Source organism: Gopherus flavomarginatus, chromosome 7 (genome assembly GCF_025201925.1).
Source record: "Gopherus flavomarginatus isolate rGopFla2 chromosome 7, rGopFla2.mat.asm, whole genome shotgun sequence".
Taxonomy (NCBI): domain Eukaryota; kingdom Metazoa; phylum Chordata; order Testudines; family Testudinidae; genus Gopherus; species Gopherus flavomarginatus.
The window spans coordinates 21,976,711-21,992,947 of record NC_066623.1 but is presented as its reverse complement, the minus strand read 5'-3'; the positions used below and the strand labels follow the sequence as shown (position 1 = coordinate 21,992,947).

General features: G+C 51.9%; 1 protein-coding gene across 3 annotated transcripts in view; it reads right to left on the bottom strand.

The window, feature by feature from the left end:
• AFAP1L1 (actin filament associated protein 1 like 1) overlaps positions 1-16,237 on the bottom strand; it is a 55,645-nt gene that overhangs the window by 20,271 nt on the left and 19,137 nt on the right. For all 3 annotated transcript variants that reach the window (XM_050962614.1, XM_050962613.1, XM_050962616.1), the window contains exons 2-4: positions 4,206-4,334; positions 1,268-1,351; positions 395-492 (exon numbers count right to left, since the gene is read on the bottom strand). In XM_050962614.1, coding sequence (XP_050818571.1) covers positions 395-492; positions 1,268-1,351; positions 4,206-4,334 — 311 coding nt within the window. The remainder of the gene's footprint in view (positions 1-394; positions 493-1,267; positions 1,352-4,205; positions 4,335-16,237) is intronic.

Genomic DNA, 16,237 nt, shown 5'->3' with positions numbered 1-16,237 from the left:
GAGAGAGAGAGAGAGAGAGAGAGAGACCGACCAGTGTGAATTACAGTGAAGGAACAGGAAGAGGCTGAGTTACAAGGTGTCCAAGGGGCCCCATTAACAAAAGCTGTTCCCATAACAGCAAGAGAAGGGTAACAAGTCGCCTCGCAGATCCAGGAGGCTGAGGTGTGTCTCTCCCCATCCAAGAGGTTATCAAACCCAGAGCCCAGTCCCTCCCCTTTTGCGGTCTGCTTCCACCCCCTCAGAGCAGACAGGGACTGTGGCTTGAGAAGCCCCAGCCCAGCCATCGTCATGTTTCAATCCAAATGCCTCCAATTCTTGTCCTTTCACTACCACGTGACTGTGATAGGGCCCCAAGGACCTGTGGGCATGGAGATTTTGAGGTGGCTGGACTCACGTTTTTAGATGGATGGCTCCTTGTAAGCTCCAAGCCAATGCCCTCGCTGGTGTCCCCATCATCCTCCTGCATATCCTGGAGATCTCGCAGGTCACAGTCTGGAGCGGAGTTAGAGAAGAGATGCTAAGCCAATCAATGATGCCAGGAACAGGGCTGCTCAGACAGACCTTCAAGGAAGGCCTCTCTCTTTCTCAGTTCCACACACACTGACCACCCCCAGCCCACACCAGAATTAGCCTGTTGTTGTTATCACAAGAACGTCATTTATGGTCCAAAATGAACAAGGAGTCCTTGTGGCACCTTAGAGACTAACAAATTTATTTGGGCATAAGCTTTCATGGGCTTCACACCACATCATCCTCCCCAAGCGGAACAAGCTATGGGGTTTCTACAGGCACGCTAGTATTTGGGTGCCCCAAAGTGAGCTAGGAGTGTGTGTGTGTGTGTGTGTGTGTGTGTGTGTGTGTGTGTGTGTGTGTGTGTGTGTGTGTGTGTGTGTGTGAACTGCATAGACCAGTGTGACAGCAATGGGGTCACCCCCCACTTCGAGCAGTGGATCTGGTTTTATTGGTGCTGGGAATGCTCCTACTAAACCAAGGTTAGTGGGAACCTGCTCTTTCCATCCCTGCCCTGGGAGCAGTCACCCGGGTAGCCAACAAAGAGGGACTAGAGCCCTTGAGTAACAGGTCATCTAAAGGATAGGGCTTCACTCCCAGTACTGAGGGAGTTGGCCCTCTGCCGGGGTTGTGGGAGTTGAGCTCTCAGCCTTGTAGGCTGGAGCGATAGCTAGAGAGTCACAGCAGTTCAGCTGCATGGCCAGCAAGGTGTGGAGGGATCTCCAGACCAGTGATGAGCTGGCTGAGCTGTACATACCAAACTCTTCAAAGAGGGACTCCACAAAGCTGGTGCTGTTCTGCAGGGCTGCTGTGTTCACGTACATGTAGTCCAGAGGCTTCCCTGGAAAGCAGAAAGAACATTACCACTGCTGGGAAGGAGCCAAGTCACCTTCTGACTTCATGGACAGGGCAGGATGGCATGGCCAGTACAGGGAACTATTAGAATCATAGAAGATTAGGGTTGGAGAACACCTCAGATGGTCATCTAGTCCTACCCCCGCTCAAAGCAGGACCAACACCAACTAAATCATCCCAGCCAGGGCTTTGTCAAGCCTGACCTTAAAAACCTCTAAGGATGGAGATTCCACTACCTCCCTAGGTAACCCATTCCAGTGCTTTACCACCCTCCAAGTGAAAAAGTTTTTCCTAATATCCAACCTAGACCTTCCACACTACAATTCGAGACCATTGCTTCTTGTTCTGTCATCTGCCATTATTGAGAACAGCCGAGCTCCATCCTCTTTGGAGCCCCCTCCTTCAGGTAGTTGAAGGCTGCTAACAAATCCCACCTCGCTCTTCTCTTCTGCAGACTAAATAAGCCCAGTTCCCTCAGCCTCTCCCCAAAAGTCATGCACCCCAGCCCTCTGATGATTTTTGTTGCCCTCCGCTGGACTCTCTCCAATTTGTCCACATCCTTTCTGTAGTGCGGGGCCCAAACCTGGACACAATACTCCAGATGTGGCCTCAACAGTGCCGAATAGAGGGAAATATTCACTTCCCTCGATCTGCTGGCAATGCTCCTACTAATGCAGCCCAATATGCCATCAGCCTTCTTGGCAACAAGGGCACACTACCAACTCCTATCCAGCTTCTCATCCACTGTAATCCCCAGATCCTTTTTTGCAGAACTGCTGCTTAACCAGTCAGTCCCCAGCCTGTAGCAGTGCATGGGATTCTTCCATCGTAAGTGCAAGACTCTGCACTTCTTGTTGAAGCTCAGATTTCTTTTGGCCCAATCCTCCAATTTGTCTAGGTCACTCTGGACCCAATCCCTACCCTCCAGCGTATCTACCTCTCCCCCTAGTTTCTTGCAGCAAACTTGCTAAGGGTGCAATCCATCCCATCATCCACATTAATGAAGATGTTGAAGAAAACCCAACCCCAGCCGACCCATGGCGCACTCCGCTTGATACCTGCTGCCAATTAGACATCGAGCTGTTGATCACTACCCATTTAGCCCGACAATCTAGCCAGCTTTCTATCCACCTAATAGTCCATTCATCCAATCCATACTTCTTTAACTTGCTGTCAAGAATACTGTGGGATACTGTATCAAAAGCTTTGCTAAAGTCAAGATACACAACTCTTTGTCGGACCCCACTCATCAAATGGGCACACGCCCAGCTCCCCAGGAGTAGTAACCCAAGAGAGCATTGCAGCCCTAGAGGCAGCCAGCCCAGCTAATCAGGCCACGCATGCTCAGCTGCAGCACCCCGATGAGGACACCTGGTTCCCAAGGGCAGCAGCCCGAGGGAAGGGAGAACAGCAGGGAGGTGGCTGGCGGAGAAGTGGGAGTACACAGATGACAGAGCAAGGATAAGGAAGCCGAGGGGAAAATCTACACCTCTCCATCCCATGGAAGGTCATTTCCAAGGGTCCCATGGAGATATTTTCACTCTGCGGGGTGCCATGGGGAGGAGGCGGCCCTCCAGGTGTGAAGCCTGTTATGGAAATCCTCTCTCAGCAGAAACTGCCAGCAGGAAGGCCAGTGGGAATGAGTGTTTCCACAGGAAATGCAGAGCAATTCCAGCCCAGTCACAACAATTCCCTTCCCTGGGCTGGGCCTGTTTGCACAGGAGCTGCCGGTGTCCGTGCACAGCAGTGTGCCAGACGGCCTGATGTACACGTGCTGTGTAACTCTGACGTCCGACAGCTGGAGAAAGGGGAAAAAGAGGTCTCATGGGGGTCCTGCTGTGGCAGGGATCTGCCAGGGTTTGCCAAGGAGCAGCGCCAAAGGACGATACAAGCAAGCGCTTCAGCGGAGGATACAGAGACACATCGCACTGAAACCAGAGAACTTTCCATCCCAGAGTGCCTGCAGCTCCCATCGCATGGCAGGTGGAACAGTAATAAATACAGAGAGTTTGTTGGTATCCAGAAGGCTTGAATAAATCAAAAGGGTAGAGCAGTGGGATCTTGCCAGCTATTGTTTAATGCCGGTATCTCTGCTACTCAAGGTCAACTGGAGGACTTTTTCTTTGCATGAAAAAACCACCAGAGGGAGTCATGCGCCTCATCAATAAAGGGGTCTGATATGCAGCCAAGCAATAAATGACTCTCTAGGGAGAGGGAGATCCAAGGGCTGGGTGTTCCACCTTCCTGGCTGAATGAGCTAGAGAGCAGCCAGTACTAGTTCGTTCATGCCTCACTTCAGTTTCCTGTATCCCCATTTTATATTCACTGCACTGGATGAAGGAAAAAAGGCAGTTTCTACAGCTGCCCATGACGGTTGTTACTCCAAATTCCCTGGCTGCAGCAGAAGAGTCCAGTCCTGAACTACAATCTCCCTCTGCCCACAGCCAGGAGACCACAATGTCTGTTTGCCACGGACAGTCCTTGGCTGAGACAAGCTCTTCTCCTCAGCTCCACGGACAGAGCTGTGAATCCCCCAGGAGACAGACAGTTCCCAGGCCCTCACTCCTGCAGCCTATGGGCAGGCTTTACCCCAGAGCACCAGGGGTAAAGAACCAGGCTTTTCCACCCAGGGCATCCTCCCAAACTTAAACGCTGTAAAAGCAAGCGTGCTGCACAGACCAGGCCTGAGCAGACTAGAGGCATGACACCGTCCCCTGCTCCCAAGTGGAGGCAGAGCGTCCTTTGTAAAGCCAGTTAAGCCTCAGGGCAGTTCTGGAGAGAAGTGGGGGGGAGAAGTGGAGCGAGGAGGTGTAGAGTAGGGGCAAGGTGAGCTTACTGACCTGCAGGGGGCTGCAGCTTCTGCAGGATAGTGGAGACGGCCAGTTTCTTCTCCATGGTGGTAGCGCTCAGGTACTCATGATCCAGCAACTTGAGCAGCAAGCTGAGCTCCGGGAGGAGCTGGTCCAGCACTGGGGAAAGCAGCAGAGAGAACAGGGGTCAGGGAGCCAGCTTGGGGAGGAGAGAACAAAACGATCCAAGCCGAGGGGTTTGGGCTACTACAGAGGCTGGAGGGGAACTAGGAAAAAGCAGCTTGGGGGCAGAAGCTGTTTATATTCTGAGTTGTACAGTGCCTAGCAGGATGGGGCCCTGGTCCATGACTGGGGCTCCTAGGTGCTCTGGCAATACAAATACTAAACACACCCCACCACCTACTGAGTATTTGGACAGAGATACAGCAAAGCCTATGAGGGAGCTGGAGAAACAATAACTCCCTTTCCAGCCGACGCTGCAAGAGGGCATCCAATCATCACTTGCAGGCAGGGGACTCTGCTCACTGCTTTTGGGCACCCTCTATAACCTCCCCCCCCCCATGGGGGTCAGTCACATACTGGTTTGAGCCAGGGTCCATTCTTCAGACAACCCCCCCCCAGGTTTGGGGTCAAAGGGGACATCAGATAAAATAGTCTCAGGTAAAGTAAACGCACTTAACCTAGAAGTTAAACACATTGTGTATTTACAAGCAGAGGGGAAGATGAGTGAGCAGAGACACTTTAAGGGTATGTCTACACTGCCCATATCACAGCATGGCTGCAGCAGCACTGTGACATGGGCTGTGTAGTCATGCTTGATCACTGGGGGAAGAGAGCTCTCCCAGTGATAAAATAACCACCGCGAATGAGCAGTGGTAGCTTTATTGCCAGCAGTGTAGCTCTCAGCGATAAGGCGTTGTTTAAACTGGCGCTTTTCAGTGCTAAAACTTTTGTCGCTCAGGGGATTGTTTTTACACACCCCTGAAGGACTAAAGTTTTAGCACTGAAAGTGGCAGTGTAGACACAGCCCAAGCCTTGAGACTGAGCACCCTGCTGCCAATAAGGATGGTGTCGAGGATGTTATTTCCCCCTATTCCTTGACCCGATCTTCAATTCCCATCATGGTTTTTTAAATAGCCTCCCCCTCCCTGCAAAGCTGGGAATTACATTCCTTATATTTTTTTCTCCCTTCTGTCAGACATAGACACAGCACTGTTACTGTAGGGTACCTCTTGGGCACTGGCAGCCATTTTCAGAGGAAGAGCATGAGAACATGGTGTTTTGGAAGGAAAACAGAGCTTCCCGAGGACTTTGCAGGCCTAGCATTTTGCACCTCCCCACTTTGGTGCAGAGAGGGGCTGCTTCAAAGAATTACACATGATTGATGTTGTTTTAAATTGGTTTAGGAGCCCCTTTTGCTTTGTGGCTTCTGCTTCAACAAGGCTGGCTGGCCAGAGACCCTTCAAGCTGCCTCTGGGCTCCTGCAGCTTTTTCACACCCCTGTGTGGAATGCAGCAAAGGCCAGCTGGTATTGTCAGAGGTGCTAAAAATCAAGCTGCTGCTACAGAGCAGAGAGAGAGGGAGAGAGAGATAAGAGGGGCTGAAGGGTGAGGCTGACATTGTACAGAGCACCCTTTGTCATCCGGAGAGTGGCTGCTCTCCTGTCCAGACACCTCTTGGACAGTGCAAACACACAAATACAGACTCTTCTGACCTTGTGTCACTGCCAGGAGACAGCTGGCCACCTGCTGAGCTCGCTGGCCTATCAGATCACTATTCAAATAGCTCAGCAGGGCATTCCTCCACTTCTGACCGGCATATAATACACTGCCCTTGTCTATTATTTATCATCCATATGACCATAGAGCCTAATGGTCCCAGCCAGGGTGGTGCCCCATTGTGTACCTACTGCACAGACAGACAAACCTTGCCCCAAGGGGCTCACAGTATTATGGAATACCGCCAGGAGGCCTCCAGAAAAGCTAACAATGCAGCATAGACTCAAGTGCCAGCAGCACACAGAAGACACTCAGCTCTATAGTCTTTGTGTCAAATAGGAACTGCACCATCGCCTAATTTTCTTCATGCCTGGCCAAAGTCAGCAGCTGGGTGAAGAACGGTTGGCTAAAGTGGATCCTAGGCAATATTGGGTGGAGTAGGGTGGAGATACTAGCTAGATCAAAACAAACCGAAACTGCTCCACAGAACTTGCCTCCACTCTAGGTTTGTCTTGGCTAGGATTTAAAGAGGACACTGTTAGGAGGTGTTAGTAGCATGGTCTAGTGGAGACAGACGACACATTAGAAGTCTACACTGCCCTGTTTCCATCCCATGTTTGGGTATGCCTGCACAGCAAATGTCCATGCTAGTCACGACTTCAAGTATACCCTTCAACTTAGCTAGCATCAATAGCAGGGAAGATGCTATCCTGTGCTGAAGTCCGTGCTGCCACAAGTACAAGCTCGCTGGGGATCTGAGGTAAATACTCAGGTTGTGAGCCCATGCTGAAGCCCGTGCCACCACATCTATACTACTCCTATTGGTTGTACTAGCTAGATGCCCACGCTGGTGTCAATGCCTCCCTGTGCTACAATCACACCTTCACTGGTGGTGTAGACGTACCCACTGAATGTGTGAAAAAGTGCCAGCTAATGCTGTACCTTTAAATCTTAGGCATAGCAAGCCTAGAACATCCCCCTCTTTTGAGGGCCTCTGCCCTCAGACTGGTAAGTCACTACATTGCTCAGAGTTACTGGATACCCAAATAACCATGTGATGAAATGGGCCCACTTCTGTCTGCACCTGATGAGAAGATTGCAACCCCTCCTACAAGAAATGAGCCTGGCTACCTTGATCTATGCATTCATGACTTTCTAGCTATAAGTTTCAGTAATTAAATGGAACAAAGCACTAGGGCCCAAAAGGGATTCCAACTGGAACAAAACATGGCAGCCTGTCCGCTTAGCAAAACAGATTGGCATGAACATGCTCCTGGCACTGGCTCCCCATGGAGCCCAGAGCCCAGTTCCAGGTCTCTGTTCTGTTATCCAAAGCTCTCCATGGAATTGGCCCAGCTACCTGGGAGATTGCCTCTCTGCCCATGACCTTAGCCGCCAATGGCAGTAATGTTCCTCTGGAACAATGAATCTGTTGGCCCTCAGACTAGTGCAAGAGACAGAGCTGGATTTGGACTATGGAACTCCTGGCCACAAAGTGCAAGAATGACCACAGAACTAACCACTTCCACAACTGAATGCAAGACTCATTTCTTCAACTTAGCTTTCCTTCTCTCACACACTCTCTCTCTGCTTTCCATCTGTCTCCCCTACAGACTGGAAAGAGACACCGTCATTATTTCTGCTTTGAGGGACTTGGGACCTGCTCAGATAATGTGCTGCGTTATGTAGAGGTGGAGGTGGGGAAAGGGGATACAAGAATCTAGACAGCGAACAACATTCCAATAAGCAGGTATGCATCACATAGCTGTTCACCCAATTCCTCAATCAAGTTCCCATCTCCGTGCACCCCAAAGCAGACATTACCCATACTAGCCATATATACTACAGCGTATACTAGAAAACACATCCTGCCGCTTTCATAGCTTTTCTCCTTCTGCTATGTTGGGCTGCAATGCACACTCTCCAAGTATCCCGGACGCTGATCAGACTTGCTTCTCCCTCCCCAGCACAGAGCTACCGTCCATGGTTTTGGCCTGCATAGGGAGTGCAGGTTTAGGCTTGTTGGATTAGGGACATGAGCGCTGGGGTAGACAAGATCCAGAAAAGCCTCAAACATCACACCCAGCCTGAACTGAGCTGCTGAGAGTTAAAGTTTGCCCCTCTACTTTGTTCCATTATTCTTCATTTTCACGCTGTCCCAGGTCCTAGTGGGACCAAGTGCAGAACTGCTGCGTGACTGGGCCATCCTTGCTGTACTTCTGGCCCAAACGGAAGCAGCATCTCACTGGAAAGCTCACGTGCAAGCCTCACACAAGATCTCCAGCCCAATTTTGCAGACTCAGGGGATTCTGAGGTGGTCTGGAAATGCACCTGAACTTCTGGGGGCCAGCTTAGATCTAAACTAACCTTTAAGGTTTGCCCATTGCTAAATACGGCACAGCAGAGGCTTTGACACTTTCAAGAAAAGGCAGGTCTTTGAGAGACAGAAGGCAAGTCAGATGCAGAGAACCAGGGACAGGAAAAACCTGCAGTTAGAGAACAGCAAAGGGAAGAAACCTCAGAAGCCAGAGATAGAGTCTTTCCTTAGGCATGTCTGAGCAATCACCTGTTGCCAGCAAATCTAGGAGGACAGGAAAGTGTTGGCATGGGGTGGGGGAGGGAGGGGAAGGCTGAGGACCCAGTGGGAGAATTGCAGCTGAGCCAGCCACTCATTCTCTGTGTAGACAATAGTGTAAGTCATAGGACCTCCTTGCCCCACAGTTACCTGATGGTAAAGAACAGGCAGTGAAAAGAAAAACAAAAAACACGGACAGGCCCAGCATGAGCCAAGATCCCCGGGGGGAAGCACTGAGGAGGAGAAGGTGGAGGGGAGAAAGGACTTGCACTCCCTAGTCACCGCAGCTTGCTCTGAGGGAAATGCTGCTCTCTACAAGTCAAGAGCTCCCTGCTGATTTCAAACAGCTCAGCAAGCCCCCAGACTCGGGACCCTGCCCCGCTGTGGGAACCTTCTCTCTCCAAACTACCTTCAGCTCAGCCCTTCCCCCAGAGAATCAGTGTGTCATCAGCACAGCAACAAGATACTCCTGAACTAATCTGCCACTGGTGGGATGAGTTTCTCAGCTGCTGTTACCCTCCCCAGCACACCCAGTTCTTGTCTTGCCTGTGGGAGGTCGGGAGTGGGAACAGAACAAGAATAAACTATACCCAAACCCAGGTTCTCCTTTGATTTCATCATGGGTCCTGGAGACCCAACAGTAATCCCTGCTGGCTGGTCACCAAACGAGGTGAGTGTATTGAGTGCACCAGTGATGAGTGCCAACCCAGAGTCAGGCTCTGAAGGGATCCAGGATATCCCTCCCCTCATTCCGGGACTACCAGCAAGTTTGGAAGACAGATTTGTGAATCCCAGTTCAGGGGGCCGGGGAATGCCCAGCAAACCCCACTGCTGCAGGATTTCTTTGGCAACCCCTGCATCAGTACAAACAGCCAGACCCTGTTCTGAGAATTGCATGTACTGCGAGTCAGCAAAATCCAAGCATGACACGGTTCACAGCGGGCTCCAGGTCTCTGCAGCCAGAGTGGTGGGAGGCAAGTTCCTGGGGCTGACCACAGGGGGATTATAATGTGCTGATGAGTGGAACTGGGTGGAGGGTTGAGATATATAGCATGTGCATGCACCAGCCCCACCAGAACAAAGCTTCAGTTCTATGGCACATGGGAGGCGAGTGATCCGGCACCTGAGGGGAGGGTGCTACCCCCTAGATTGGGATGCCTGCACAGCAACCCCCAAACCACACAGGCCTCTCATTGCCATTCGTAATGGAAGCCACATGGCCCGGGGGGGGGGGGGGTGGGCAGGGAAATTGGTGGGTTTTGTTTGAAAAATAAAAACAAAAACAGGACTGGCAGCGTGACCTGCCACAACACCGTGCATCTGCATTAAGGAGGTGCTTGCTTGGAGCTGCTCGCTCCTCTCCAGGTTACTGGGGGTGCTCCGCCTCCTACAGGGTGAGTATCAAGGCAATGCTCCTGCATGGTGTGAGGGGGTGCTGTGCTACATGAGGCATTGGAAAATAAGGGTCCTGATTGCTAATGTTCATTAAAGACCTGTGGGCATCTTGCAATAGTTGGGGGCAAAGCCCACGTCCTGTCCAAATGCCAATTCAAACAGCTCTCTACAGTGTCTGAATTCCCCCTGCAGCTTCCATGGAAAACTGCTTTGCTGCAGCTTCAAGACAAGAGTCTCCTTCGCTTGGTGTGGTGCTGCTTTATGGCTGATGGCACCTGCCACCTTCCATCCCAGAGGCAGCTGCATTTCAACAGAGCTCAGAGGGATGCCTGGGAGCAGGTGGGTGTAGGATGGAATAGTGGCAGCGCCCTTTCTAGTGCATGGACAGCCTGGTCCCTTCAGTGGTACCCTGGGCCTTTCCCAGGAGGGAACCAGTTTCTAGCCCCTGCTTTTGGGGTGTGGAAAAGGGAGGGAGGGATTTTTAGTGTATAAGCACTTGCAGACAGAATCTAGGCTGGCTTCTCAGGAGTTCAGCCTAGGTGAGGTAGGGCAGAAATGGCTTTAAGCCACCTTGAGCAGCTCAGGCTCCAGGCTGAACTGGGGGCCACAGCACGGCCTCCAGAGCTGGTCTCACTTACAGCAGCCTTACACAGTGGGCTGTAGGTGCTCCGGCCACTCACACGCCTGCCCCCAGCACAACCCTCTGCCATTGCCAGAGCCGGAGGGAGATGGCGCAGGATCAGGTAGAGAAGCTCTGCATGGAAGGGGGAAAATTCCCCCAGGGGCAGTTCCAACCCCCTTTATATCCCAGGAGATATAGATGGGGCCTTGCGAGCTCGTCATTGTTCAGCTGCTGGGCAAGGGCGTCTCCAGCTCATGTTCCAGCAGGTTATGTCTCTCTCCCTGCGAGGCTCTGCTTCTGAGGAAGGATGGAGAATGGAGCAGTAAGCAGGGGGCAGTGGTGGCCCAGCTCAAGAGGGAAGGACCCTGTAGAGAAGCCCATCCAGCTGCTACTCCCAGACATGGCAAGAGACACTGGCTTCTTCCAGATTTATTTCCAAAGTTGCTCTAGTCTTAGATGGAATCCGTCCATGACTCATCGGTTCACCAGCCTTTAAACATGGTTGCTTTGATAAATGGACTGACAGGCAGAAGCCCTCTGGTTCCATGGTCATTCTTGTGGCCTTGACATGCTCCCACTTCTGCAGTTTCATGAAGCAGCCCCCTGGGGTCAGCCCATGGCTGTAGGGAGCAGCAACGCTAAGCAGGCAGCCCTGCCAAGCTGGAGAGAACACAGCTGAGGTCCAGCATTGCCAACACTGTACGACTGTCTCTCAATGTTTGGGGGGTTTCTCAGAGCCCCAGCTCTTGGTGCCAGAGGACTAGGTGAGAATCCCAGCTTTCTTTTTAAAGTGAGCCCATATCTAGGCCTCAGGATTGCAGAGAACAGCTGGAAAATGTGAGTTCTAGAGGCTATGAACCAAAGATAAGAACCTAACATTTTCAGAGTCTGTTTTTGGGGGGGGCCTGACGGGAGTTTTGTTCACTTGAGGGTGGTGATTCTGCAGGCCCAGAGCTGATGCGGCCTCTGAATCTGGTAGAGATGGGCCCAGACACACCCAGGTTCCCCCTACTCTCTCCCCACCTCTTCTCTGGCTGGACCTGAAGCCCGGACAACTCTGGTTTCTGGGAGCAGGTTTCTAACCCAGGTCACTGCCTGTCCAGGATGCAGGCAGGATACGGCCCTCACAAGCCTCTTCCTGCCTCCTCAGCTGATGCACTTCTATCTCCACAACCTTCTGTTTCCTTCTCCCTCACCAGAGCCAAGCTAGACATTAACTCCTTAGCACCTTGGCCGAGATGGATCTGTCAGTGCCTCTCTGCCCACCAGTCTATGTGCAGGGGGGTTGCAGACACCCTGCTCTATCGCTGGGCTCCGGACCATGAGAGGCTGGGAATCAGACCTCCACCCCTCTCCGGAAAGCTTAAACAAGGCTTGGGAGCAGGCCCCACCCAGCTGGGCTGTGATGGGAGAAGGAGGTGTGTGACACTTAGCTGAGAGAGACCAGGGCTCCTGTGCACTATAACACAGCTGAGCTCCTGAGTGGGAAAGAACAGAGACACAGGACCAGCCTGCTTAGAGTGTCAAGCTACTGCAGGAAACCCTCTCCCCTGCTAACAGCTCCAGCGCCACAAGACTCAGCGTGCCCAGGGTTAGGGTTGCCAATTTTGGTTGGACGTATTCCTGGAGGTTTCATCATATGACATAACCTTTCATTAAAGATGAATCTTTAATCCTGGAGGGTTGGCAACCCAAGCTCCAAACTCCACCAACAAAATAAATGGAGTTCTTCAAGCACAGAAGTTGGAGTAGGGATGAATGAGGTCAAACAGTATAACAGGCAGGGACAGTGCTCAGCTGCCACCCAATCAACCTTTCATTGTCCTCATTCTCCAGGAACCTGTGGATGATGCGGGGGAAGGGGTGCCTCCCAGGGGCACAATCTCTTCACAACCCCTTGAAGTCTACACTGGAATATCCCATCAGGACACTCAACCAACAAACACAACCACCACCATCCAGAAATACAAGGATGTTCCATGGGCCAAGAAAGCGAATCACCCCTTGGGGGAAGAGGGATGCCATCCCTCCATAGCTCAGGAGGGGTGACAAGCTGGTGGGGCACAAGGGTTGATCCCAGAGACTTCATTCACCTGTCCATCGCGCCCACTTGTCTTTTGGCACATCGACTTTGGTGGCAGCCAGGGAAATTAAGTCCAGGCCAGTGTAGGGAGCAGATCATACACACACACACACACACCTCCCACTCCCCCACATGGACAAGAAGTTTGCTGTCAAGAGCTCATCTACCTGGCCTCCCCAGCTAGAGTCCTCTTCCCTTCCACTTCTAGCCTTCCCAATCCCTCCTCCCAGTCGCTGATCCTGTCACTCGCTCTGTGAGCTAACAGCACTGCTGAAAAAAAGGGACACTCAGACACCCAATACCTCTGCTGTCAGCCACCGTTAGTTATTAATGGGGTCACCCAGCTAATGTGACATTGACGAGCTAAGTTAAAAATCACCCAGAGACACGAAATTCACTGTTCACCTGACCAAACCCACATCACCCCCCACATTCCACCCCGGTAAAACCAGCCTTAAGGAAGGGGAACAATGCAGCCCAGGAGCATCAACTCCTCTGGGTTCCCCTACTGCAGAATGACCTGTTATGTCCCCCATAGCCATACTTCTAAAGCTGACTGTGGCGGTTAAGGAAAAAAAGCAATGCTCGAGGGCACTAAGAAACGCCCTCCTCCCATGCAAACAGGCCACTAACAAGTGGGACTTTTGTCCTGAACCTTTGCAAGCCCAGACTAGCCACCCATAGCAGGTGCTAGACCTCAGTCTGTGGTGCAGGCTAGGCCCTGTCCTCTTGCCAGCCTGAGTCACAGCCACCAGCTCCTGCCTGAGGGTCTCAGACTGACTGAGGGCGAAGGGGCAAGTGGCTGGTCTATTAATAGTCACAAAGCAGGCGTGATGTGGTAAACGGGGAAGGGTCAGAAGACCCCAGCGCTTACACAAACTACAAGCAGTGTCTGCAGAAGAGGCGAGAGCCCTGATAAGCGAGGCCTGTAACATGGCATTGCAAGCTGGTGAGCTCATCCAGTGCCGCCTTGACGGATGGCTCTGGAGTTGGGGGGTATGAAGCTAGGATCCAGACCGGCACTGAGGGCTCCTTTGTTTCCCCTCAGCTGAGCTGTCCCGTCCTGTCTCCCTTGTTAACGCACACCGAAATACAAATTGAAGGGGGAAAAAAGCCACTCAAAGAGGCCTGTGATCCCAGCCGGGGGCATGTGAGTCGCTGAGCCGAGTCTGCCCTGGGGGAGTGGAGGAGGGGAAGGAATTAATTTCCGACCTCGTTAGGCTCCCAGCCCAGATAAGGTTAATGTGGTGGCTGCTGCAGGAAATGAGAGAGGAGATTGTCTGAGGCTTGGCTCTCAAGAGGCTCCCCTTCCCTCCATTTTGCCAGCTGCTTTTGCTAGAGTTTGGGGTGCTAGGCAGGTAACCAACCCCCACTAATAGTGGGGAGTCCCATCTTCACCTCCACCTTCCCATTTTACAGTGGGGTGGTGCACAGTAGCAGGGAAATGCTGAGGCAATGCCTTTCACCAGGACCTTCCTATTCCTCAGAGGGTACAGCCACAATACAGGGGACAGGGGAAAACAGGGTAGGATATGGCATGCTACTAAAGGAAAGAGGCATCAAGGGATGTCCCAGTTAAGGCAGGGAAATCTGAGATATTAGGGGAGTCTGCCAGCGATGCAGGACTGCTCCCTGCACTATGTTGTCCAGTCTAAAATAGCCCATGAGATGAGGCTTCTACCAAGTCCCCTGGCCATGGTGAGCACTCAAACCCTTTTCCTCCCCTATTTCTGGAAGGCACCAGCACTGACCCATACAGCTCTATTAGTGCTAAGGAAACCCAGGGTAGCCATTCACTTCACCCCACACACCTGCAAACCCTGTTCCCTTTAAAGGGTTCCCTTCTGCTCTCATAATGGCTCATCAATTTGTATCTGAGCAGAGTATAAATCCTAGGTAGGTGCCTACAATATTGCTGTGCGCCACTCAGCCACGGACAAGTCCTCTCCAGCCAGTAAGACTTGGAGCACTGGAGGGAGTAGAGGGAAGGAGGGATGCCAGTTTTAGCAGAAATGGACTTTGCATTAGCATAGTTCAGAGTCCCACCTCCCAGCACTGAAGCCCAAGTGACTAGATTGTCACCCAGAGGCAAATTACTCAATGGCAGGATGGAAACAGCTTCCAGACAAATACCACCAGTTAGAGATCTACTTTTGTTAAACAGATTGTAATAGATTGCCCTTCTCTAGCACCATCCATCATAGGAGCCAAAGCTCTGTACAGACATTAATTCATCCTTCTACAAACCTGTCAAAGTAGGCAAGTATTTTTATACCGATTTTGCACATGTGGCAACCGAGGCACAGAACAAATCACATGAGTTGCTTACAGTTGCACAGCGGACCAGTGATAGACTAGGAAAGGGATTCCAAGAATCTTTCCGACTGGTAGATCGTGGCCAGAAATGGTGTTAGCTGTTTTGCCAGCAGGGCAGAAAACATTTTCAGCCCCCTCTCCCCAAAACAGCAGAACAAACAAAAGAGCTGGACAATTGAGAGCAGAGCAAAAAAGCCAAGTGGCAAGCAGTTCAGTGCTCCCTGGAGGTTGGCAGCCCAGTCCTGACTGCACTCCCTCGTGGAGATTAAAGAAGTGACATAAGTAAAACCACTTCGAGATTTCTCTTTGCCCAAGAAATTGAAGACTCAGGCCAGAGGCCCCCTGGGAACGGGAGCACAGAGGAAGGGGCTGTGCAGGGCTTTCCAAATGGCCTGGTGTTTTGGGGGTTTAACGTTCTGAGTGGCTGGGTGTCTCATGCTCTCCCTTGAAAGCATTTGTATCAACAAACAATTCTGGCCTTGGGGGCTCAATCAGCCATAGCCCTGAAACCACAGAGCCCTGGAACAGAAACAACTAAGACATCAAAGGGCCTCCCTGCTCCCCAGAGGAGAAACTGAACTCCACATCAAAGCTGGCCGGAGGGTCTGAGCAGGTGAATGCAGCCAAACAGGATACCCCACACTCTCACCACAGAGCAGTAGCCTAGCTGATGAGGCATCTATAGGGGGCTCCCGCCCCCCCCCCCCTTATCTGGCTTTAATGAATGGCTCTTACCTGTTTGTTTCTTCAAGGACTTCACTAACTTGCAACTGCTTGTGTTTAACCCCAGACATAGTTACCTGGAGCCCTGCTGGGCTGAGAGGCCCCTGGGAGCAGGTGGGTGTAGGATGGAATAGTGGCAGCGCCCTTTCTAGTGCATGGACAGCCTGGTCCCTTCAGTGGTACCCTGGGCCTTTCCCAAGAGGGAACCGGTTTCTAGCCCCTGCTTTTGGGGTGTGGAAAAGGGAGGGAAGGATTTTTAGTTTGCGGGAGATAGGGGTTTGTGGAAGCAGCTGGCTTGGTGCTAGCTCTGACTACAGTAGTGGGGGAATGGAGGTGACTCAGCTGAGCTGTTGTGGGAAGCCCAAGCCTGGAGTAGCAGAGATCAGTGAGGTGGGACGGCACTGCTGTGCCCATACCATGCCTGGCTCTGGCCAGTGCTATCAGCCCCTTGCTTTCTTGAATGCTAAAACTCCTCACTAGAAGACAGATGCACTGGCCTCCCTGCTGGCTGTGCAGTCAGTCCGACCTCGAGGGTAGGGTGGTGGGGGGGAGGGTGTTTCTATCCTCCTGTGCAGAAGGGAGATATTTGACCAGTCCTGCCATTGTGGTGTACCTCCTCTTCCGCTTTGT